The 23,829-nt window shown below is 64.1% G+C and overlaps 4 protein-coding genes across 5 annotated transcripts; 2 read left to right on the forward strand and 2 right to left on the reverse strand.

The window, feature by feature from the left end:
- Positions 1-1,794: 1,794 nt before the first annotated feature.
- On the forward strand, positions 1,795-3,309 carry ANKRD34C (ankyrin repeat domain 34C). Its single transcript, XM_062501635.1, has one exon. It carries the CDS (start codon positions 1,795-1,797, stop codon positions 3,307-3,309), a length of 1,515 nt encoding a protein of 504 aa, XP_062357619.1.
- A 1,156-nt stretch (positions 3,310-4,465) lies between these two features.
- Positions 4,466-6,328, forward strand: TMED3 (transmembrane p24 trafficking protein 3). Of its 2 annotated transcripts, none has more exons than XM_062501458.1 (3): positions 4,466-4,642; positions 5,343-5,591; positions 6,071-6,328. In XM_062501458.1, the coding sequence occupies exons 1-3, from the start codon at positions 4,490-4,492 to the stop codon at positions 6,305-6,307; spliced, it is 639 nt and encodes a 212-aa protein (XP_062357442.1). In that variant the 5' UTR covers positions 4,466-4,489; the 3' UTR covers positions 6,308-6,328. The 2 variants fall into 2 exon arrangements, with proteins under 2 accessions (XP_062357442.1, XP_062357441.1); XM_062501457.1 differs by having other exon boundaries at positions 4,508-4,642; positions 5,343-5,531.
- A 1,885-nt stretch (positions 6,329-8,213) lies between these two features.
- Positions 8,214-10,344, reverse strand: LOC134049273 (gonadotropin-releasing hormone II receptor-like). The gene is made up of 4 exons (XM_062501561.1): positions 10,302-10,344; positions 9,350-9,897; positions 8,793-8,997; positions 8,214-8,650 (listed from the first exon to the last, which is right to left on the reverse strand). Exons 1-4 carry the CDS (start codon positions 10,342-10,344, stop codon positions 8,214-8,216), a joined length of 1,233 nt encoding a protein of 410 aa, XP_062357545.1.
- Positions 10,345-17,385: 7,041 nt separating this feature from the next.
- Positions 17,386-22,860, reverse strand: ANPEP (alanyl aminopeptidase, membrane). The gene is made up of 20 exons (XM_062501419.1): positions 22,268-22,860; positions 21,881-22,026; positions 21,668-21,804; positions 21,459-21,585; positions 21,194-21,348; positions 21,008-21,121; positions 20,751-20,894; positions 20,611-20,676; positions 20,403-20,468; positions 20,069-20,241; positions 19,909-19,988; positions 19,618-19,748; positions 19,474-19,529; positions 19,209-19,356; positions 19,008-19,099; positions 18,756-18,863; positions 18,501-18,668; positions 18,253-18,393; positions 18,060-18,141; positions 17,386-17,538 (listed from the first exon to the last, which is right to left on the reverse strand). The coding sequence occupies exons 1-20, from the start codon at positions 22,858-22,860 to the stop codon at positions 17,386-17,388; spliced, it is 2,880 nt and encodes a 959-aa protein (XP_062357403.1).
- Positions 22,861-23,829: the final 969 nt, after the last annotated feature.

Raw genomic sequence — 23,829 nt, forward strand, 5'->3', positions numbered from 1 at the left:
TCCTCTCTTCCTGCTGGGACTGCTCTGAAAGAAACACCGAGTAAAGTGAAGGAAGCTGCTGGGAAGCAGGTTCTTGCCCAGATGCGAGGTCTGGGGACGAAGGAGAGCCAGAGAAGCAGCACGCCGCTGCTTGTCCCTGTACACCACCCTGGCACTGAGGGCTGTTGTATCCGAAGAGCAGGCACAGGGACCCCAGCTCCTCCTGCAGGGCACAGAGCACTCCCGTGCTCCAGGTGTGCCCTCGGGCTTTCCCAGATGTGAGCTCAACTCGGAGTCATTAACATCAGAGGGGGCTTAGGGGGAAAATTCCCCCTGCTCCAAGTGGGGACAGCTATGGGCTCAGACCGGTTTTGGGTCTGGAGAGCCCCAGGAGCAGGGACACAAACCCCGCAGACCCCAGCACATGCACACAGACCCCGCAGACCCCCAGCACACGCACACAGACCCCGCAGCCCCCCAGCACACGCACACAGACCCCGCAGACCCCAGCACACGGACACAGACCCCGCAGCCCCCCAGCACACGCACACAGACCCCGCAGCCCCCCAGCACACGGACACAGACCCCGCAGCCCCCCAGCACACGCACACAGACCCCGCAGACCCCCAGCACACGCACACAGACCCCGCAGCCCCCCAGCACACGCACACAGACCCCGCAGACCCCAGTACACGCACACAGACCCCGCAGCCCCCCAGCACACGGACACAGACCCCGCAGACCCCCAGCACACGGACACAGACCCCGCAGACCCCCAGCACACGCACACAGACCCCGCAGCCCCCCAGCACACGGACACCCCCGCTCGCCGCTCCCCGCACCCACCTGCGGGCGGACGCGCCGCCCCCCCCCGCGCCCTCCTACTCGCGCAGCGCCGGGCATCGGCACCGGAACCGGGCACCGGCATTCGGCAGCGGCACGGGGCAACGGCACCAACACCGGAGAGCGGCACCGGACCCCGACACGGGCATCGGGCATCAGGTAGAGCCGGGGCAGCGGCCGCACCGTCACCACCGCAGCCGGGGGCGGCGGCAGGAGCGGGAGCGGGATGGCCGCGGCTCGAAGGGGCGCGGGGACACCAGTCCCGGCAGGGGAGGGGGAGAACCGGGCGTCGGTTCTGCCCCGGTCGGTTCTCCCGGGTCCGAGGGGTCCCCACGGGGGGGAGCTCAGGGGCAGGGAGCAGCGCCGTGGGCTCTTCTGGGACGGGCTGGGAGCAATGTGGGCACTGACTGCAGGTCCAGGGGCCGCAGGATCCCCGTGCAGGGCACGGAGGGGTAAGGAAGGGCCGGGAGGGTTGTGGCCTCTCCAGAAGCACTCTGGGGGCACTGGCTGCTCAGGGCTCCAGGAATATTCTGAGGAGAGAGACAGGGAGCGGGGGCAGCAGGAGGGGGTAGCAGTGAGGGTCAGTGGGGCTGTAGAAGCAGGGGGCAGTAGAAACACAACAGACGGCATGACTGTGGCTGTTTCTCCTTCCCTCCTGCAGTGAGGAAGCAGAGATCCCAGCTCCAGTACAGGAAGACATCAAGGAAGTTCATACAGTCTCCAGTGGGCTTCGTGTTGTGGCCCCCAGACCCAGCAGGCCGGCAGAGACCATCAGAAGCTCTCTGATCTCCTGGGGAAGCTATCGGACAGTGTCTGCACAAGGTGGGTGGACATGGCCAGAGGGATGGTGGGATGAGGGGCAGTGCCCAGAGCACGGCATCCCAGGAAGGCAGGGACAAAGCAGTGGGCTCAGCTCTTCTCCATGGTTTGCCCCACAGCCACCACTGCCATCACCCAGGAGAAGCAGCAGCCATGGATGAAGTGACAGAGCTGGAGCTGGGGGGAAACTCCCTCCTGAAGGCCGTGTGGCTCGGCCGGCTGCGGCTGACCCGGCTGCTGCTGGAAGGGGGAGCCTACATCAACGAAAGCAATGACAAGGGTGAGACTGCGCTGATGGTGGCCTGCATCACCACACACGTGGACCAGCAGAGCATCCACAAGGCCAAGATGGTGAAGTACCTGCTGGACAACAGAGCCGATCCCAACATCCAGGACAAGTCTGGGAAAACCGCACTCATGCACGCCTGCATCCGAGGGGCTGGGGGCGAGGTGGTGTCCCTGCTGCTGGACAGTGGGGCAGACCCCAGCCTGGAAGACCACTCAGGAGCCTCGGCGCTGGTCCACGCCATCAATGCCGAGGACAAGGCTGTGCTGCAGCATCTCCTGAACGCCTGCAGAGCCAAGGGGAAGGAGGTGATCATCATCACCATGGACACGTCAGCCTCCGGCACCAAGACCGCCAAGCAGTACCTGAACGTTGCCCCTGCGCTGGAGTTCAAAGAGAGGGCTCCCCCAGAGGAGGGCACAGCCCCCTGCAGTCACCCAAAAACTCCCACCTCAGCACCTTCCCCTGCCGAGAAGGAGAGCAGCGTTCTCACCCCACAGCCTTCACACACTGGGGACACCGAGCCACCCTCCCCGGGCCAGAGAGCTGGCACTGCCCGACGAGCCCAGCTGCCCCGGCTGAAGCGGCTGCGCTCAGAGCCGTGGGGTCTGGTGGCACCCTCGGTGTTGGCAGCCTCGAGTCACCGTGACGACACACGGGTCTGCACTGACAGTGAGGTCATCACGGGCATCGGCGACCTCTCGCTCTCCAAAAAGCCCTCCCTCACCCGCAGCAGCAGCAGCAAGGGAAGGGACCCCTCTCTCTTTCCCTCAGTGGATGAGCAGGCACCGGGGCCACTGGCGTGGAAAGCCACGCACGAGAAGAGCCCAGGCACCCACCCGTGCCTGTCCCGGAGCGTCACGGTCCCAGAGGAGCCAGAGAGCACGAGCTCGGCCGCGGGGATGGACACTCCACACTGGTGGAGGCCAGGCACTGAGCACAACGGAGACTCCGGGGTCACCGAGGTGGGCAAGGGCCCCTCAGAGAGGAGGAAGCTGAGCGGGTCCCACCTGGCCTTGCTGGATGGTTCCTGTGGCTCTCCCTCTGGCAGCACCAGCACATCACCCAGCGCCGTCCAGCGCCAGCCACTTGGCCTGCTGGAGAGGCGAGGATCCGGGACCCTGTTGCTGGACCACATCTCCCACACAAGGCCAGGATATCTGCCCCCCTTGAATGTGAACCCCAACCCCCCGATTCCTGACATTGGCTCCAGCAAAGCCCCCTCCCCGCTGGCTGCTGGGCTGAAGCCACTGGTGCCCCTCACGCCCAGCTCGCCCAGGCGGGGTGATCTGAGAGCCCACAGGAAGCTCCTCCGCAGACATTCCATGCAGGCAGAGCAGATGCGGCACCTCTCCGATTTTGAGGAGGTTGTGGCACAGTAGCCGTGTCACCATTTGTTCACAGGGAGGTAGCCAAAGCCGCGCTGTACCCGCACAGAGTGGGCACTGGCTCAGGGGACACGCTGGTGGCCGGGCGGTTCAGCCCTGATCCCAGGGCCTGAATCGAGAGAGCAGGCTGACTGGGAGATCGATCCTTCACCGTCCTCGATCACCAAGCTCCGTGCCAATGTTCCCACCCGCAGTTCACTTATTCCTCACTAGTTGCAATCCACTTTTCTTACACCCTGCTCGTTCTCTCACCGAATTCCCTTCCGGAGCCCCCGGTGGTGATCTCTGGGGCCGACGCGTTCATGAGGTGCCTTCCAGGAGGGGAAGGGGCTCAGTTTTGCGGCTGAGGAAAGGGGACACCCTGCCAGGCACGGAGCTCCGGGAGAGGGAGACAATCCTCCACCTCCGAGACTGCCGAGCGCTCCGGAGCTGCGGCGGCTGAGCTCACCCGGCAGCGCTGCAGCCTCGGCGGCTGTGGGCCGGGTCCGGCTTGTCTCCTCTCTGAAGTGGCTGAACTTCAGGGGGTTCATTCCCCACCTCGACGAGGAGCTCTGAATTCAGGAAACGCTGAATCCCCGAGCGGGGAGGTCCCAGCCCGGCTGCATGGGAAGCCTCTGCCAGAGGCGGGGAACCCGGAATGCCAAGGCACGGAGGGTGTCTCGGGATGACCCCAGGGTTTCCCCCCACATGGAAAGTCGCAGCCGAGATCCCGCTGTGCTCCTAGACCGGCCAGGGAGCCCCCAGCCCCCACACGGACCGGCCGTGCGCCGCGACAGATTCCATCACTCCATCAACGCGTTTATTTGCGGGACCGCGTGTGCGCAGGGGTGCAGGGGCAGATGTTGGGGTGACGCCGTGGCCCTACGGAGACTTTTGCACCAGTTTTGCACTGCATTAATAAAACGCTCAGCTTTGGAGGGAGGCTGATCTGGCGCGGACCCGACACCAGCCCGGCCGGGGGGACCCCGGGAGCGCCGAGGGGATCCCCGGGGTTGCCGGAGTGCTGGACCCGGAGATGCCGAGGGGTTCCCAGGGTGCCGGGGTCGGTGGAACGTTCCAGGGATCCCCGCCCCGGGGCCGGAGGTGCCGCCCCCGCCCGCCCCGCCCCGCTCGCAGCGGAAGCGCCACGTCAGGGGGGCGGTGCGGGGCCGTGCGGGGCTCGCTGTGGGTCGCGATGCCGGGCGCGGTGCGGATGCTGTGCCTGGCCGCGCTGCTGGGCGCGCTGGGGGCCGGCGGCACGGAGCTGACCCTGGAGCTGCCCGACAGCGCCCAGCGCTGCTTCCACCAGGAGCTGGAGAGCGGCATCAAGTTCAGCCTCGACTATCAGGTACTGCCCTGCCTGTACCTGCCTGCACCTTCCGGCAGCCCTGAACGCTCCTTACCTGCACCCCCTGCCCCTACCCCTGCGAGGGCTCCCTCCGCCCACACCCCATCTGTTCCCCATCCCTGTACCCCCATCCCTGTTCCCCCATCCTTGTTCCCCCATCCCTGTTCCCCATCCCTGTGCCCCTGCCCACATCTGATCTGTGCCCATGTGCCTGCCTGTGCCCCAGTGCCCTTGCCCACAGCCCTGCCCCTGTGTGTGCTGTTTCCTCTGCCCATGCCTCTGCCCACACTCCCATCCTGTACCCTGCAGAGCCCCGGGCAGGTAGGGCTCCAGTTCCCTCCTCCCATGTGCACCCCAGCTCCCTCCATGCTGCACTAGGAGCTGTCCCCAACCCCAGCCCCATGCCCAGCAGTGTTCACCTGAGAGCCAGATCTGGGATGTGCCCACATCAGCCATGGATGCCCCTGACCTGGGTCATGAGGACAGTCCCTGTCTCCAGGCACCCCGCTTGAGCCATGGGCACCCCACCTGAGTTGCTAGCACTGTGGTGCACAGCTTTCCCGGGGCTCCCCTGACCTGGGCCCCATCCCATGGGCATGGTGCCCGCTGGCCTCTCACATGGCTGTGGGGCTGGGCAGGGTCAGGGGGCCCTTGCCACATTGCTTGGCGTGTACCATCTGAGACACGTGTCCCTGCACAGGTGATCAGCGGAGGACACTATGATGTGGACTGCTATGTGGAGGACCCCAACGGCAAGACCATCTACCAGGAGACCAAGAAGCAGTATGACAGCTTCTCGCACCACACCGACATCAAGGGTGTCTACACCTTCTGCTTCAGCAACGAGTTCTCCACCTTCTCCCACAAAATTGTCTACTTTGACTTCCAGGTGGGCGATGAGCCGCCCATCCTGCCTGACATGAACAACCGTGTCACCGCCCTGACACAGGTGGGTCCCTGGAGGGAGGGAGGGAGGAAGGGAGGAAGGGAAGGAGGCAGGGTCCAGCCTCAGCCCCCAAGCAGCCTTGTGGGACAGCAGCTAGGGACTTGTCCTCCTCCTCCTCCGCTGGATGCAGAAGTGCCAACTGCCAGCCAACAGCCCCAGCACACACCACATCCTCTGCCTGGGCCAGGGGGGATTGCTGGGCCTGGGCTCCTCTATCTGCAGCAGCCCAGGTCCTACCCACAGAAGGAAATTGCATCAGCCATTCCATCCCTTGGTGTGAGCCTCTGGGCTAGGCATCCGGGTGCCCTGGGGGCCTCTCAGCCCTGTCCCAGTGGGGAACCACCCTGGATGGGTTCTGGTAGGGAACAGGGAACCTACAACACAGACCCTGCTGTCCTGCTCTGAAGTGTCCTCGCACGGCCCTTGGCCCCCTCAGCTGTGCCATGTCAGAAGTGACAAGGCACTCTTGTCCTTGTCCCCAGCTGGAATCCGCCTGTGTCACCATCCACGAGATGCTGAACGCGGTGATCGACTCCCAGACCCACTACCGGCTGCGGGAGGCGCAGGACCGGAGCAGGGCTGAGGAGCTCAATGGACGCGTCTCCTACTGGTCCGTGGGGGAAACCCTCATCCTCTTTGTGGTCAGCATCGGGCAGGTGATGCTGCTCAAGAGCTTCTTCACTGAGAAGAGACCCAGCAGCGGCGGAGCTGGCACCTAGAGCTGCTGTGTGTGTGCCTGAGTGGAGCAGGGGTGGGACGGCCCTGGGGTCGCACTTTGCCTCCAATCTGTGCCATGGGCAGCCGGGGGGGTGGGGGCAGGGGGTGACGTGACCCTGCTGAGCTGGGTGACTCAGCCACCCCAGTACAGGTGTCCCCCAGCATCACCTCCCACTTGCCATCGCCCGGCCTGCCCTGTCCCCTCACCTGACCACCCTGTCCCCGTTCTCTGGCTCCACTGGGAAGCGGATGGGACCAGCAGCAGCATCAACACTGGGGCACCCTCATGACTGTGAAGTGGCTGCCATTACCACGCCCTGCCCCGAGGGGATGGGGCATCACTGGCCTGCCTGGGGCAGCACTGGCCCTCCTGGTACCCACCCATTGCCATCAGCCCAAGGAGAGCTGCCCCTGGCTGGGGGTCTCTGCTCCCCAGTTGTCCTGTGGCGGATAGGGTGCTGCAGCGGGACCACAGCAACATCAGCATCCAGCAAGGGAATGCTTTTCACTGGGTGGTCCTCTGGCTCTAGCAGTTCCTACCCTCTCAGCATTTCTCAGGATGGCAGTGGGTGGTATGCCCCTACCAGGTGGTATCTTCATACTCACACCAGTTCGTGCCTGAGACTCAGCCCCTCACACATTCCCCCCACCTTGTGGACACCCTGTGCCAAGGAAGCCCCATCCCTGCCCCAGGAGCATGGAGGACCCACCACACACACCTGGGACTGCAGCCCCTCATTCCCTGGATCCTCACAAAATGGAGACCCCCCAAGAGCCTGGGGTGACACACCTCGCAAGACCCATGGAGTGTCTGGTGTGCTGGCCCTCCAGCCTTCAAGCAGGTGTGAGATAATTTTTCAGAGCTGAAGCAGCTCCACTTGACTTGTCCTTTGCCACTTTCAAATAAATCCCTGCAAGCATGGCTGGCACTGCTGTTATTTGGCACAGCTTCTGCCTGCCCTCCTGCCTTGCCCACCTGCCTCCTCCAGCTGAGCTTACTCCTGGCACAGGACCAGACTCTGAAGCCAGAAAGACCCCTCAGCAGGAGTAGCACCCCTGCCTGTGCCCTGGTGTGAGGCTGCACTGCCAGTGGGTTGTGATGGGTTCCTGCTGGGCACTGAGCCAAGGGAGCCCAATGTCCCCCTGCAGCACAGTGGGGACCCCCGAGCAGAGCCCAGCTCTGTGCTCCCTTCCCTGAGGCTGGGGGGATGCCAGGGCAGTTCCATTGGGCTGTCCCTTGCCCTGGCTATACCCCTGGTGCTGGGGGGACCCCAGGCACCCAGAGCCCTCGCCCACCTCTCCGTGGCCCAGCAGCCGTGCTGGTTCTGCCGTCAGCACTGGCCTTGGGGTGGCTGCTGCAGGCAGAGGAGTGGCCCTGTGTGCCTCCCAACAGCCTTGGGCAGGAGCCAGCAGCTCCTGTTTGGAATAGGGCTGACATTAGCAGCACCCTGGGACTGCCACCAGCCTGGAGTTCGCCGGCAGGGACCAGCCCTGCTCCCACTGGGACACAGAGCCCTGTGGGGATGAGCAGGGAGGGAAGTGCCAAGCCCTGGCCAGGCTGTGGATGGACTTGAATGCCCCTTGCTGGGGACTCTTGAGCCACCCTTGGTGGGGACAGGGGCAGCTGTGACCCCAGTGGGTCAGGGGCTCTGGGGACACCAGCTCAGCTCCCGGCTGGGGGACACAGAGGGGACGAGAAGTGGCCATAGGACACTTTATTGCTGTTCAGGGCACAGAGAAGGGAGAGGGGACAGGGACACCTCCAGCAGCACCAAGCCCACACTTGGGGCTCCCCAAGAGGCCCTTCAGGGAGCAGAGAGAGATCAGCAGTGACTCCATCCCCACCAGACCTCTGCTGACTCGGCCATCCTGCTGCCAGAACCCGCTGCCCTGAGCACCCCAGGGGTCTCACAGGGAGCTGCTGTGACAGGAGGTGTCCCTGGCAGTCCCTCGGGATCTCCGTACCCCCTGGACTCCCCGCCTGGCCGGCAGGGAGGAAGCTAAGCAGTGGAAGGAGCCGGTGGCTGGGGAGGGGGGCTGGGCCAGGGGGCCGTGCCTGCATGGGCAGCCCCAGCCCCCCCGGAGGGGGATGGTGAAGAGCCCATAGGTGATGGGGTCCAGGCATGCGTTAAAGAGGCCGAAGATGAAGAGAATGTGGGTGAGGGCAGGCGAGATCCTCTCCTCCATGGCGCGGGGGCAGAACCAGTGCCAGAGACCCAGCAGATAGTAGGGGGTCCAGCAGAGGATGAAGGAGGACACGATGACCAGGCTCATCCGCAGCATCCGCAGCCGGGCTCGGGGGATGTTGTTCCTGGAGCATCGCAGTGATGCATCCTGCGAGGAGACTGCAGGGGCACAGCCCGTGAGGGGAAAGTGGGGCTGACACAGGGACCCTGAGCCCTGGGGGAAAGCTGGGGGCTCCGTGCAAAGCTCCAGACAGGGCTTCCCCTGGGCATGGGGCTGTGTCCCGCAGTGCCTGGCACTCACAGAGGCCAGAGCCCATTCGGCGGGAGATCTCCAGCAGGATGCGGGCGTAGCAGCAGACCATGATAAGCAGCGGCAGCAGGAAGAGGCAGGCAAACCCCACCATGTTGTAGAGGGTCTCATGCCAGGGCCGGGGGAAGCTGCCACGCGTGGTGCACTGGGTGAAGTTGTGCGGGGGGCGCAGGGTGATGGTGTGGAACAGGAACAGCTGGAGATGAGAGGTGGGACGGGGCTGATGGGGTTTGTACCTCCCGAGCCACGGAGAGCACTGGAGGCCAAAGCAGGGACCTCTCAGACCCACAGGGACGAACCCTGCCGGTGGGGCGGGAGCTGTTCTCAGCCCTGCGCTGGCTCTGCTCCGCACTGACAGGGACAGTGGGCAGAGCTGGGTCAGGGGCATCCCTGCCACCACCGCTCTGTTGCCAACTCTCCATGCCCACCCCACAGGCATCCTCACCCTGCAGGTCACCAGCCCTGACGGTGAGCCCAGACAGTTGTCCCCAGACCCCGGGCTGGCTGGGGGTCTGTCACAGGGGCAGGAGGGGCCCCGGGGTCGGTACCTGTGGCGCGGCCAGCCCCGCGCTGAGGATCCAGGCCGCGTGCAGCATGGCGCGGTTGCGGGTGCGGGCGCGGGCGATGGCCAGCGGGCGCAGGATGGCAGCCTGCCGGTCCAGGCTGATGACCACGGTGACGAAGGCCGAGGCGTACATGGCCAGCAGGCGCAGATACATGAGCAGGCGGCAGGCCAGGTCGCCCGCTCGCCACTGCAGCGTGATGTTCCAGACGGCGTCCAGCGGCATCACCACCACGCTGACCAGCAGGTCGGCGGCCGCCAGGTGCCGCAGCAGCAGGCGGATGTGGGGGCGCCGGCCACTGCCCCGGCCCCCCACTGCCCGCAGCACCGCCAGGTTGCAGCCGGCCGAGAGGGCGAAGAGGGCGAAGGTGACGGCCACGCGCACCTGGGCGGCCGGGGAGAAGGTGGGCAGGCGCAGGGGCTCCTCGCCCCTCTCCTCGGGGGGGCTCCAGGCGCAGCCCCACTCGGGGGGCGTGATGCTGGGGGGCTCTGCGCTGGTGTTTCCCACTGTAGGGCCTGTAGGATGGCCCCTACCTGCTGCAACAGGCAAAGGGGCAGTGGCAGCCCTGAGGTGGGGGCTCTTGGAGGGACAGCACTGGGGGTCCTGTTCCCTAGGACAGGACACTGTGCCAACGTCACATTTCTACTCTCACTTCCCTGTGTTCCATCCTTGCCTGCTCGCTGCATCCTGCTGCTACCCCAGAGCCTACAGCAGCCCCCAGAGCCCCTCCATGCCCCCAGAGTTATGGTGGTCCCTGGCACCAAGAAGGGCAGAGGAAGATGATGGCGGCTGACCCCAACACGCCACCCAGCTCAGGCCATTACTGCTGTGCCCCTCTCCCTGCCCAGAGCACCCCTCGTGATCCTGCCTGGGATGGTGACCCCACCCAGCCCAACAATGATGCCCTGAGGACCAGACACCCCATTCCCCGCCTCACCTGCATCCAGGGTGTCCTGCCTGTCATTCCCCAGCCAGGCCATGGCAGGGCTGATGCTCACACAGTGCCGAGGCTCTGTGCTGAGGGCTCCTGCATTTGCTGTGGGGCACGAGGGGGAGCAGGGCAGGGAGTGGGGCAGGTACAGCAGAGAGCCAGCACCTGCAGCTGCTGTGGCGTGGGCGCCCTTGGCTGCTCTGAATGGTCCTTGACGTAGCCAGCGGCTTGGAACAGCACGGTCCTTCCCCTGCCACCCACGGCACACGGACACACACATAAGCGTGTGTGGCGCTCACACACAGCAATGGACGGTGGGACATGCCCCACATCTGTGGGAGGGAACCCCCCAGCCCAGGGGGTGCTGTCAGTGCCCTCCAGGTCTGGCGCTGCTGCTGCCAGGGATGGGTATCAGAGCACACAAGGGGTCCTTGCATTGAGGTGCAGCATTTGGGGGGCCCAGAGACCCAGAGGTCCCTCCTCCCAGCCCTGCGACTGCCAGCTGCTCCCCCAGACGGTGATCATCCCTGTGGCAGTGTCCCCGTGGCTGGAGCATGTGCCTAGCTCCCTTCAGCCCTGGCTGGAGAGCAGGGGCTGCAGCCTAGCAGAGGGCAAGGCAGGGGGCTGCTTTACACCTCAAAGGCTTGTCTCCAGTTCTCTCATCCCCCTCCTCCGCCCCAGCAGAGTATATTAACCTCATTAGAGAGTCCTTTCACACTCCATGGGGTTCATTAACACCCCCCCCCCCCCCCCCCCCCCCCCCCCCGCTCTTCACCCCAGACCCCAGAGCTGGGAGGATACTCCCCTGACACATTAGCAAACGGCTGCCAGGTCCCAACACCCTCCTGCTAATGGGGACCCCAGACTTCAGGGAGCCACCAAGGGGGTTGGGGGCATAGGGTCCTCATCACAGGCTTCCACACTCTGCTCCTGGCAGGGTCTTCAGCCCTATCCCCACACCGAGCTGGACCCCAAATCTACCCATTTCACTCTGCACTGGGAACTCTTACAGGCCCAGAACTGCCAGGTGGGAAGGCTGGATCTGGAGGGTGCTGGAAATCCTCACCCCTTCCTGGTGGGGTCAGGCCCCAGGATAAGGGCAGTGCCTCTCTTGATACTCCTCAGGTTGCTCTCCCAGCTGGTGCCTGGCTGCCCTCCAACCCCCAGCCCTACATCCCAGCAAGGAGACCCCAGGCATGCCAAACCCCATCCCGTGCCCAGCTCCTGGCAGCAGCCACACGGACACTCAGAGAGGGCACAAGGGTTTATTCACATCCAGCCGCCGCCCAGCGCGTCCAGCACGGCTCCAGGCTCCGGCAGGGCAGCTCCTTCCTGCAGGTGTCCCGAGGGCTGCGTGTGTCCCAGGCTGCAGGGACACAGACAGGCATCGTGGGGCTGTGGGTGCTCCAGGCCCGGGGACTCATCTGGGCTGTGGTGGGAACAGAGCCTCCAGCAGTGAGAGCAGGTCTGCAGAGAGATCCTGGGGAGCAGACGGGGACAGGGTGAGCAGCCAGACAGAGGTGCAGGCAGGGCTGGGGTCGTGGCAGTGACAGCCCACCCACTGGAAGTACTCCTGGACAGGGACAAGCAGGACTATGGAGTCCATTCTGTCCCCACTAATGGGATCCCCACAAACATGAGGGAGGGAAGCACCAGGAAAGATGGAGCAGGCTGGGGGATCCACCTCACCCACTGCAAAGAGCAGGGCACACGTCTCCGTTCCCAACCCCCGACAAGGCTGTTGTTACCCCAAAACCAGATCCTGCACTGCCCCACACAGAGAGGACTCTGAGCCCACCCCAAGGGGGGTTTATTCCTGCCCCATGCCAGCCCCATGCTCTGAGTGACCCCAATCCCCACCAGCACGTACCTGGGTGACTGTCCCTGTGCCCACGAACTCTGACAGCACCAGTCCCGTGTCCGGGACATCACCAGGGAGATCCGGGAGGGCCCCAACCCCTGCAGAGTGGGGAGGGGTCAGCCAGGGGGACGCGGTGGCGGTGACAGCCTTGTTCAGATCTGAGGAGGTTCCCACTGTGGACATGTAGGGGGGTGGACCCCAGGTCTCCGTCTGGATGTTGGAAACCCCAAGCACCTCTGGAGGGGTCCCGGTTGCAGGGATGTAGGAGGGAGACCCCCAGGTCTCCATCCCGATGTTCGGACCCCCAGGTACATCCGGGAGGGTCGCCGCAGCAGGGGTGTAGGGGGGTGACCCCCAGGTCTCTAACCCCATCTCCGGACCCCCAAGCAGCTCTGGGGCAGTGCCCGCAGCTGGACTGCAGAGAGGGGACCCCCAGGCACCCATCCCCATGCCGGGAGCCCCGTGCAGCTCCTGGGGGGTCCCCGCCATGGGAGGTGACCCCCAGCCCACAGCGCCGGGTGGCGAAGCATCCCGGGGATCCGTGTCCTGGCAGCACCCCAGGCCCCGAGGGCACAGGGGACAGTGTCGGGGGACCGGCGCCCCCCGGCCGAGCCCCAGCAGGGCGGAGAGGTGGGCGATGTAGCGGGTGGCAAGGCGCAGGGTCTCGATCTTGGTGAGGGTGTGCCCAGCAGGTGCCAGCGCGGGGGGCAGGTAGTGCCGCAGCCGCAGCAGGGCCTGCGCCAGCCGCCGCATCCGCAGCTTCTCCCGCTCGCTGGCGCTCTGCCGCGGGACCCCCGCACCCCCTCCGCCCCGCACCCCCTTCCTGCCCCGCGGCCGGGGCGCGGCGTGCCCGCGGCAGGGTCCCCGAGCGGCGGCGGGGGACGCGAGGCCGCAGGAGTCGGGCGATGCTGCGGGAGAGCTGCTGCTGTAGCCCAGGGGGTCCGGAGGGTCAGCCCAGCCCTGAAGCGGGGCGGTGGCGGGCAGAGTGCGGCCGTGGGCCATGGCAGCGCCGGAGGCTGGGTCCCGTGTGCCGGTGGCTCCCGAGAGCCCCGACTTTATGCCGGTCCGGAGGTGTGAAGAGGCACCTCGGTGGCTGCAGGAGCAGCACTTCAAAGGCCGGGGGTCTGGGGGATGCCGGGGGCCGCGGCTGTGAACATGGGGTGACGAATTTCACTCCAGAGGTGTGAAGATGCTCGGTGCTGCCCCTCGGCCCCGCGCTGGGCTGGGCATGGGGCTGGGACCCCCACGGGAGCTGCAGCGGGGTCTCGGTCGGTCTGCGTGGGGGGAGCTGCAGTGGGGCTGCAGCACGGGCTGCACTGAGGGTGCAGGGGGGTGTTGTGGGGCTCTGATGGGGCTTCAGTGGGGTTTGCAGTGAGTCTGCGGTGGCGCGTCCCCGTGTCTCCCTCTGCAGAGAACCCCAGATGGGGAGCTGTCCCTGGGGTTTTGTGGGAGACCCCCCAATCCGGTTTGGGGGTGCGGGTCTCCCACCGCCCCTGACGGGCCGCTCTGGGCTGCCCGGTGCTGGCAGCGGCAGCGGAACCCCCACGGGCCGCGGGTGTCGGGAGCCGGGGCCGGGGCTGGGAGGAGCCCCCCCGGCGCGTTCCCAGGCCCCGCAGGTGTTGGGGCCGGCGGGTGTGAAGGTTTCCCGGGAAACAGCCCCGCCGAGGGACGGAAAATCCATCAGGGGTTTGGGCATGGCACGGCACACCCGGAGCTGGTGTGCACAGCCTGGGCTGGAGGTACATCTGGGGATACATCTGAGGGTACATCTGGGGGCACAGAACCCCCGAACTGGGTGTGCAAAACCCGCTGGCACAGCGGAGTGCAGGACCCCCCCAAACGCAGCGTGCAAAGCCCTGGGGAGCATGAGGGGCACAGGATCCCCACAGATCTGGGGGGCACAGCTGGAGGACACAGCTGATGGATACAGCTGGGGGCACAGCACCCCCAAACCGTGCCTGCACTTCTGAGCAGTGCCCAGCACCGATCCAAGACCACCAGTGCCAGCCCCGTTCCAACGTCCAGGCCCAGTGTGGGGGCGCAGGGGTATCTGGTGGGAGACATGCACCCCATGGGCCGGACCAGGCACGGCCCCTTCCCCACTACCGGCCCCCTCCTGGGTCGCATTAGCTGATGAGCTCCCGGATAATGAGTTCTGCACCCGTCGCAGCCGCTTCCCACCTCCCTGTTTGGACAAGTGCTGGGCTGGGGCAGCACCGGCTGCGGGCTCAGAACCCCCGCCGTGTTGGGAAAATCTTTAATTGTAACAAATAGAAATAGTGTGTAAGTCTTGTGAACTCCTCCAGTTTCAGCCAAAAGCACTTAGTCCGGTGTTAATGTACGCAAGTGGTTATCTTAGCCTTAGACACTGGGCCTGAGCAACACCAGTAGGAAGATAGATCTTGGCCAGACCACAAAATTGGGATGTAGTCAAAGAGAAGAAAAGTTTTTGGAGGCCTATGACCGAAACTGGATTAATTTGGGGAATGGGGAGTTCCCCAAACGAGCACCAGAGACCCTCAAAAGACCCCTACTCTTATGTAAATAAGTGTCAAAAAGTGATATAAATATGCAGAAGAGTTTGATGGAATGTTAAGCATCATGTGAAAGTTTAGGGAAATGTAATTAATAATTTACAAAGATTCAAACTTGTCTGTTAGCCAGGTGTGGTGTGTGTAGTAGATATTCCCTGAACACCCAGCACTGAAATAAAGAAATGCAGTTTTCTAATACTGAAATTACAGGGTTAGAGGGTTTTATTCCCAACTTTTGGTGAAATCAGGACACCCCACAGTCCCTCACCCCCATCCCTGCAGCCCCTATCAATGGAGCAAAGTGCAGGGCCATGAGGCAACGTGGCCAGGGCACCACAGCAGAGCTCAGCCAGTGCCCAGCTCAGGCTGTGCCCCCAGGAGCCCCCAGCCCTGCTGGGACCCTCCCAGGACACGTCCCCGCTCCCTGGGCACCTCCCAGACCAGAGGCCTGTGTGGTTTTTGGGGTTCATGCTTGTCCCCCTCTCTGGGACGGGCACTGCCCACAGGGTCACTGCCCAGGGCTGTGCCCGGTGCAGGGGTCAGCGCTGCCAAGCACCTGCCAAACTGCCCCCCTAACCCCCACTGTCCTTCAGCCCATCTGCACGCGGGGACCCCTACCCCCGGCCCCCTCAAGAGTTTGGCATCCACCACGGTGCACCCCAGTGCCCTGGGGACCCCAACCCGCAAGGAGCCCCACACAGGGCAGGAGCACAGCCCGCTGGGTCCCCAGATGCCCTCAGCTGATCTGGAGCCGTCCGGGGCTGCATCCATCGGACTGCGGGGACAGGAGCGGCACATCCAGAGCAGGGATGTCTCTGGGAACGGAGCACCCCGCACACCCCGCACCCTCGGGGCTGGGAGCTGGGCAGAGGGCACGGAGCTGCGGGGGCTCTGCCGGGTGCCAGGGCTCGGGGTCCCGGTACTGGAAGGTCAAGTCCCGGGTTCGGCCGCCGCCGGCAGAGCGGCTGTGCGGGGAGCGGCGGTGCGGGGAGAGCCGGTGCTGCTGCGGGGCTGGCGGCACGTTAGCATCTCTCACGGCCGTGTGAATGGCTCTCCACACACTTCCCAGCGCCTGCAGGGCCAATTAAGGACCGAAGGAGTCAGATCTGACACCTCTGCAAATGGGCCCGGCATTCCCAGGCTCCTGCCGCCCGCCCGGAGCGGAGCGAGCCTGGGGGAGCTCGACAGCTCCAGGTGGGCACAGAGGCATCGCCCCGCACCCCTGGCACAAGTAAAGCTGGGGTTACCCCCAGATGCGGCCAGCAGAATGGTCCCCAACCATGGCCAGACACAACACTGTCCCAAAGGTGCTTGGGGGTCCAGAGACGGGGTTAGAGATCTGGGGGTCACCCCCCCACACCCCTGCTCTGGGATCTCCCTAGAGCTTCAGAGGATTCCCAGTTACACTGCCCTGGAGTCTCCCCACAGGTATGCCACAGCCGTGGGGGATAGGATGGCTTCCTCCTGCTGCTCAGGGCAGGACTGATGGACACGGGGCACCACGGGACCCCTGCACCTGGATCCCAGCTGCCCACACATCACCAGGTACCCAAAGACCCTCCTGCAGGCCCTGGGCTGGGGTGGAGCATGGTCCTCATGGGGTGGGTAGCAGGGGGTGCAAGGTGGGGTCTCCCACAGCCCCTCACCACACACACCTCAGCAGCCCCTGGGCCCCAGCCAGGCTCATCTTCCCTGCTGCAGCCTCTCTCCTGCCCAGCTGCACCCCAGCACACAGCACTGCGAGGCTGGAGCTGACTGCACCCCTGGACACAGAGCCCCCACAGGCACACTGGCATGGCAGTGGGACATTGGGGCAGTGGCCATGGTTCAGTGCTGCAGAGTGGGACAGACACCAGAATCCCCCTAAAGCCACCCTGCAGCACTGCTCCCCCATTCCTTACAGCAGGACCTGCTGGCTGCACCCCAGCATGGGCACAGCTGGGAGCACCCTCCAACCTGGCACCCCCCACACACGGCCAGGTGCTGGCCCAGGCCAGCGGCTCAGTGCCAGCTGCCAGCCCAACTCATAGCCCAGGTGTGCCCCAGGGCTGAGGTGGCACAGGGACTCAGCACCCAGCCTGTCCCCAGCCCCACTGACCCCAGCTCCCACCTGCCTGGGGGTCCCGTTCCCTCCCTGTGCCCAAGGACAGCTCTGTCCCTCCATGGCCCAGGGTAGCCCATGGGGGACAGTCCCTCTGACCTGCCACAGCCACCCCGTGGTCCTGCCCGGGCCTGCAGCACCTGCCCAGAGCAGGGGCAGGCAGAGGGGTCCCAGTGCCAGTCCCCAGAGCAGGGCCCAGCAGGAGAGCTCACATGCAGCTGTCAGACACAGGGGCTGGGGCTGGCGTCAGTGCAGCCCCCGGAGCCACTTAGCACCAGGCTCCTAAGAGCCCGGGGGGCTCAGAGCCCTCCCCACCCGGTCTGTCCCGGTCCCCACAGCATGGCCCCAACACCCAGGCTGCCCCTGGAAACGTGCCCCTGGCACGTTTTTATTTACACCCCAATTTTTATTTACACCCCCAGAGAGCCTGAGCAGGCTGAGCTCGCCCCTCCCAAGCCCCCCATGTTCCCAGTGCCCATGATCCAGTGCCAGTGTGAGACTGGGGCCTGCAGGGGTCTGGGGGCCACAGGGATGGAGTGAGGGGAGCCAGGAGCGGGCCGGGCTCTGTCCTGGTGGCCAGAAGGCAGGCTCCTGTTATTGGCTGTGCTCCTTAAACCATTGCTTCACGGCCTCCTGGTTCTCCTTCACCCAGTTGATGTTAGCACGGGTCCGCTCCAGTGCCTGCTCCAGCGCCCGCGTCCCCGACCCAAACCCGATGTCCTCGTTGTCCTTCTTGAACTGCTCCAGCTGCCAGGCAGAGATGGGGCTGGAGCAGGCAGGGAATGGGCCCAGCAACCCCTGGCACATCCCAACAGCTCCCAGCACCACTCGACACCACCCAGGACCATCCCAATAGCCCCTGACAACACCTGTGAGCACTCCAGCACCACCCCAGCATCTCTTAGCTGCTCCCTAGCATGACACCAACAGCCCCCAGGAGTACCCCATTAGCCTCTTTGAGTCCCCAGCACCTCTCCAACAGCCCCCAGAGCCACCCAACATCAATCTGACAGCCCCAGTAGCACCCTGACAGCCCCTAGCACCATCTCAGTAACCTCCAGGAGAACCCCAGGAGCACTCTGACAGCCCTTGGACATCCCTGCCACCAGCCCAGCAGGCACCCAGCAGCCCATGATGGGGACAGAAGCCTCTTGGACCCCTAGGCACACAAGGGGCAGGAAATTCCCTCTCAAGGGCTGCTGGCAAAGGGCAGCTCTGCCAAGGCTGGGGTCCCTGGTGCCCTGGGCCCTGCCAGGGTCCAGCCTCACCTGTTGCAGCTCAAACTCTGAGGAAAAGCGCTGGGTCACAGATAAAATCAGGCGGGAGAAGGAGAAGGAGCCGCCCCCATACCTGGGAGAGCAGAAGAGTGCTGAGACAGGGGGATGGGATAGGGGAAGGGACAGTGCCACCCCCAAGGGGCACAGGCAGACAGGGGTGCCCCCAGCCCCCTGCAGTGCTCACTGGGTGAAGAGAGTCCTCCAGTTGCCACGGATGAAGTCCCAGGCCAGGGGCTGCCCCACAACATTGCTGGCAATGCTGTTGATGGTGGAGGTGGCATCCTGCTTGCGGATCTTTGTAGGGTCGAGGGTGTACTGCAGGTACCTGGAGGGGCACGATGAAGGGGTGAGGGGCTGGCAGGGGCAGCGGACACCATGTGGGTGATGGGCTGGTGGGGACACACCACAGTGCCAGCCAGACCCCACACACACCGGTTGAGGATCCAGGGCTGGGGGCTGCAGGAGAGGGCTGTGCGGAGCTTGTCAGCCTCAGACACCACATGGGCCTCCTGGAACTTCTGCCAGAGGAAATCCCAGGCCTCTTCCCCACCCGTGGCCACCATGCTGCAGTAGATGGCTGAGCGCAGGTTCGGGGGGACCCTGTTGGGATAAGAGCCATCAGTGCCAGGAGCCCCTCGCCATGCCCAGTCCAACCACACACACAGCACGAGGCCTCCAAGGACTCACGGGTTGATCTTGGTATTATTCCACTCGCTCAAATAGCGGGCGGCCAAGGCCTGGCACTTGGAGACGCCGTAGGAGCAGGCGGTGCTGATGGCATTGATCTCGTTGTACCTGGGGGAGAGAGGCCGTGAGCGCTGGGGTCCATCACAGGGCGCCCAGCGGCCAGTGCCAGCTGGAGGCAGGGCTGTGCCCTCTGCCCAGTGCAGCTGGGGAGACCCCAGGGATCCAGCCTGGCCCCAGGGCCACAGTACTCACTGGGCCATCAGGCCACTGGGGATATCTTTCCAGTTATTGGTGATGCGCTCGTAGTAGTCAAAGAGAGGGGTCACCTGCTTCCTCATGTATCTCTGGGGGCAAGAGGGAGTCAGGGCCCAGTGACACTGGCAGCAGCCCCCACACCACCGTGGGGGCAATCCTGGCCCCACACCCCCAGCACAGGGGGGTGGCAGCACTCACCGACATGCTCCCAAACAGCTCGCTGCGATCGAACATCAGCTGGAAGTACTGCAGGTTCCTGAGCGCTGCCTGCCAGGGCATGTATTCCGTCTCCCGGATCAGGAACAGTGTCGTGTTCAAAGCCAAGGTCACATCAACGTACTTGGCCCTGTCAGGGGTGAGGGCAGCGTCACCTCCCCAGCCCCACTGGCACTGCCCACCCAAGGGCACCCACCCCATCCAGACCCTCACCCCGATGGCACCCAGACCACCTGGCAGGGCTCACCTGGCCAGGTTAAAGGCATCGTCAATGATCTGGGCACGGTTGATCACAGGGATGACCTGAGAGAGCAAAGTCAATGTCTCAGGGCAGCCGGAGCGGGGTGGCGTGAATGGGATCCCACACCACAGCTCTGAGTGCCCCATGTACCGTCTGGTCAGTGCCAAGCTGATTGAGGAGCTGATCCCAGTTCTCCTGGTTGTAATTAACACGGAAGTATCCAGTGACATTGATGTTCAGCAGGAGCCAGCTGGAGCTGAGCCTGAAGTCATTGTTGGTCTCTGGGAAGGGGACAAGAGGTTCTGCCAGAGCTGCACCCCAACTCACCAGGGAGGGCCAGGCTCAGTCCCCCACCAGCACTACCTCCCTGGGAACCCCGAGCAGTGCCATGGCAGTGGAGGTGGCAGCAATACCCCCACTCACAGCCAGGACACACCATACCTGAGACTTTGGTCAGCCAGTAGTTGCCACTCCCTGGGTTACTGCCTGTCATCCAGGTGATGGGAACAATCCAGATGTAGCTGTGCCAGGACAGACAGGTGGTGGGTCTGGCCCTCATCTCCTGACCCCATAGTTCCCAGCTAGCCCCCACCACACTCACTTGAAATCAGAGGGTCTGTCCACAGAAGAGGTGGGGTCCAGCAGAAAATGCTTCTGGCTGACAGTGCCGTTGAGGGTGTTAACAGTGACCACAGGGAAGCCCATCTGCAGCGTCCAGCGATCCATGATGTTGCTGATAGTGTCAGGCAGCTTGACGTTGTTTTTTGCCACTGCCTGTGGAGATGGCAGCGCCGCCAGTCACCAGGGGCAGGGGCAGGGCAGTGTGGGGCATGGCCAGAGCTGCAACCCTCAGCCAGCATGTGGGACCCCGTCACAGCAGGCAGCCCCCCAGAGCCAGGGCTGGGAACACTGCAGGAGCAGCAGGCCCTTCCTACCTCTTGCAGGTGGACCCAGAGGTCAGTGTAGACGGTGTTGTTGTAGGAGAAGGTGTGGAGGTAGGACTGTGGGAGAGCACCAGGTAAGACACGTGAGCAAGGGCAAGTCTGGGGCGTGGGACACCCCTAGAGCACCTGGGAAGGTCTCTGCCACAGGATGCCCATCCTGCACTGGGCTTGCTGCCCTCCAGTAGCAGCACCAGCTCACCTGTAGCCCCTCCTTGAAGATGTCCTCACTGAGGAAGCTCGAGAGCATCCGCAGCACCGATGCTCCCTGCAGGGACAGCAGGTGAGAGAAGCCAAGGACACCCCAGAGTCCATCCCCACCCCAGGGACCCCCATGCACACCTTGCTGTAGGAGATGCTGTCAAAGACTTCACTGATCTGGGCCGGGGTGTTGATCTCCTCCTCGCGGAAGGAGAGCGGGTGGGAACTGGCCAGGGCGTCTGTCGCCATCACATCGTGCAGCTCATTGAGCACCATCAGGTCTTTCTGCAGAGGAGCACCAGCACCTGCCTCAGCCCTGCATGCACCGCCTGGCACTGGGGCAGCCCCGGGGTGCCTGTTCCCTGCCTGACCCCACGCCCACCGTCCCTGGCACTCACAATGTTCCAGTCGGGCTCAGCAGAGTCAGCACCCAGGTACTCCACATACGAGGCAAAGCCCTCGTTCAGCCACAGGTCGTTCCACCAGCGCAGTGTCACCAAATTCCCAAACCACTGCAGAGGGCACAGCACTCCCTTAGCCGCCAGCCATCAGCCAGGGGAGGGGCTGAGGGGTGCAGCAGGTACCTGGTGTGCCAGCTCATGGGCAATGACGGTCACCACCCGCTCCTTGTTGCCAATGGAGGAGTAACTAGCATCGAAGAGCAATGAGTTCTCCCGGTAGGTAACCAGCCCCCAGTTCTCCATTGCACCCGCATTGAAATCAGGGAGGCCAACCTGGTCTGAGGGCAGAGGGGAATCCCATCAGTGCCCTGCTGACAGCATGATGGACCATCTTCCCCCCTGCAGTGGGCACCTCAACCCAGTGCCCCAGGCACCCCGCAGCACCCACCAGATTTTGGGAGTGGGTACGCCGTGTTGTAATGCTGCTCAAAGAAGCTGAGGATGGGGCCAGTGACATTGAGTGCGTATGCGCCCTGGCCCTCGGAGATGGCTTTGGGGCGGCCCCAGATGCGGATCTGGAGAGGAGGGATGCAGGACTTATCAGTGGCCCAGGCTCAGCCACCCAGGTGGGAAGGGGGAGCACCCAGCCCATCCTACCAGTGTACCCGAGGAGTTTCTGTCCACATGGCTGAACTGGCTGACAATGAAGGCCAGAAGGTACGTGGACATCCGGGGGGTGGTGTCAAATTCAGTGACACTCCAGGTCTGTCCATCAATAATCTGCTGCTTGGTATCTGTGGAGATCAGAGGATCATGCCACAGCCCTGCCAGGTCCCCAGCCCCCCAACGGGGTCCCCCCACCCTACTCACTTTTGACAGGCATGTTGGAAATGGCTTCATAGTCAGTGGGGTGGATCAGGGTCACTGTGAAGTTGGCTTTCATGGCCGGCTCATCAAAGCAGGGGAAAGCTTTGCGTGCATCAGCCGGCTGCATCTGCGTGGTGGCCACCACCTGCCTGTGAGCCAACCCCATCAGTGCCAGGGGTCCCTGTGGAGGCTGCACCCCCCAGTCCCCTTTCTCCCATCCCCACTGGGGCAGCATGAGGATGCAAGGGGGGTACAGAGGCTCTACACACCCATCCCACAGTCCTGGTGGGAGAGGAGCCCCAAAGCCGGCCCCATGCCCCCCACTCCCCTTCCCACCACCACATCGGGCCAGCCCTGTGGCTTCCACCCCATCCCCTGCCCTCCACCTACTTGGTGCCTGACTCATCCGTGTATTCACTGCGATAGAAGCCAGCCAGGTCGTCCGCCAGCTCCCCGGTGAAGCTGCTGGACAGGCGGTACCGCCGGCCCTGCTGCAGGGGAGCGCTCAGCTGCACCACCAGGTACTGGGTGGGAGTCTCCAGCCAGGTGCGGGAGATGGCAGGGGCCTCGCCACCACCCTCTGCCTGCAGCGTGGCATGGAAGGAGCCCTGCATGGTGTAGTTCAGCTTGTTGCTGTGGATGAGGATGAGGTCAGTGGCTTCCTCACACATGAACACCACACTGCTGCTGCCCTTGAAGATGTACATGTTGTTGGCATCAGGTGTCAGGAAGGGCTGCAGGGTCACCTCGTAGCTCTCCGGCTTCAGTGCTGCTGGCAACCTCCATCGGTTCCAGGGGTTGTTGGGGGCAGGGGTGGTGGTGGTGGTGGGGCTGGCCGTGGTGTTGGTGCCCACATCTGATGTCCCCTTGTTCTTTTCCTGCGCATACACCACTGAGAGTGCAATGATGGTGGCCACAGCCCCCACGCCCAGCACGATGGCCACAATGCCCACGGTCTTGCTGATGAAGAAGCCGGCTGCCATCGTGGGCAGCAGGAGTGGCACCGGCAGACCCGGTGCTGGTGCAAGCACAGCTTTTAGCCTCTCACTCCCACGAGGTTTATTAGTCCGAGTTAATGGGTGAAGGATTAAATGGCCATGGGGCTCAGGGCGGTGACAGATCCTGGGATGAGTTTTCCACCCACCCGCCCTGCAGCCTGGCAGAAGCACCAACGCCCAGTGCCGCTGATACAGGGGCAGAGCTGGCCGTGGGGGCTGGCACCATCGGGGAGAGTGTGCGGGCTGTGGGCCTGGACCCCTGGCGTCCTTCCCCAGCGCTGACCTGGCCCTGCAAAAGGAGGGACAGAGAGGGTGGTCGCAGCCAGCAGCCACATCCCCACCACACTGCAGGGCCCAGCACATGTCCCCATCAGCCAAATCCAGACCCAGACTCAGTGTCACCCCATTTACCCTCGAGTGACAGGGTCTGAACCACTGTCAGAGGGTCTACGCTGCCCCTGCCTGCGAGGGGCACAGCTGACAGGGGCATGGGGTGCAGAATGGGGATCTGGAAGCGGGGGGGGGGGGGGGGGGGGGGGGAATGTAGGAGGGGACACCTGGGAGGAGCTCCCCCTGCCCACAGCCCTCTCAAAGTCCAGGGTCACAAATGTGGAGGCATCGGGGTCAAACTCCACCACTGTGAACCCAGCCCCCATGGGCACATGTGAGGTCCCCACCCAGGGTAGGGTGACACATCCAGTCACACACTGGGAAAAAATAGGAAAACCTGTTTCCAAGATCTAATCAGTGTCTCAGTAGGGAGATAGGGGCAGGTGCTGCCAGGAGCCACGGCTGGGGCAAAGGGCAAGCCAGGATAAATGGCATCCTGAGGGCGCCCTGCCCTGTCCCTGACACTCAGCTGCACCCATCAGGGCCATCGTGCCTGGCACAAACCACTCTGCTGGTGTCCCTGGTATTCTCTGCTAGGCACAGCCATCCGCCAGGTCCAGAGCT

The sequence above is a fragment of the Cinclus cinclus genome, chromosome 13 (assembly GCF_963662255.1).
Source record: "Cinclus cinclus chromosome 13, bCinCin1.1, whole genome shotgun sequence".
Taxonomy (NCBI): domain Eukaryota; kingdom Metazoa; phylum Chordata; class Aves; order Passeriformes; family Cinclidae; genus Cinclus; species Cinclus cinclus.

Bases quoted from the DNA above. Each gene is read 5' to 3' on its own strand.
- ANKRD34C (XM_062501635.1), top strand. From the start codon at position 1,795: ATGGATGAAGTGACAGAGCTGGAGCTGGGGGGAAACTCCCTCCTGAAG.
- ANPEP (XM_062501419.1), bottom strand. From the start codon at position 22,860: ATGGCAGCCGGCTTCTTCATCAGCAAGACCGTGGGCATTGTGGCCATC. The intron at 21,805-21,880 runs GTGAGTAGGGTG...TGATCTCCACAG, and splicing joins TTCCAACATGCCTGTCAAAA to ATACCAAGCAGCAGATTATT. The intron at 21,586-21,667 runs GTAGGATGGGCT...CCTCCTCTCCAG, and splicing joins GAAACTCCTCGGGTACACTG to ATCCGCATCTGGGGCCGCCC.
- TMED3 (XM_062501458.1), top strand. From the start codon at position 4,490: ATGCCGGGCGCGGTGCGGATGCTGTGCCTGGCCGCGCTGCTGGGCGCG. The intron at 4,643-5,342 runs GTACTGCCCTGC...GTCCCTGCACAG, and splicing joins AGTTCAGCCTCGACTATCAG to GTGATCAGCGGAGGACACTA. The intron at 5,592-6,070 runs GTGGGTCCCTGG...CCTTGTCCCCAG, and splicing joins GTGTCACCGCCCTGACACAG to CTGGAATCCGCCTGTGTCAC.
- LOC134049273 (XM_062501561.1), bottom strand. From the start codon at position 10,344: ATGGCCTGGCTGGGGAATGACAGGCAGGACACCCTGGATGCAG. The intron at 9,898-10,301 runs GTGAGGCGGGGA...CTGTTGCAGCAG, and splicing joins GCAGGACACCCTGGATGCAG to GTAGGGGCCATCCTACAGGC. The intron at 8,998-9,349 runs GTACCGACCCCG...TCTCATCTCCAG, and splicing joins CGGGGCTGGCCGCGCCACAG to CTGTTCCTGTTCCACACCAT.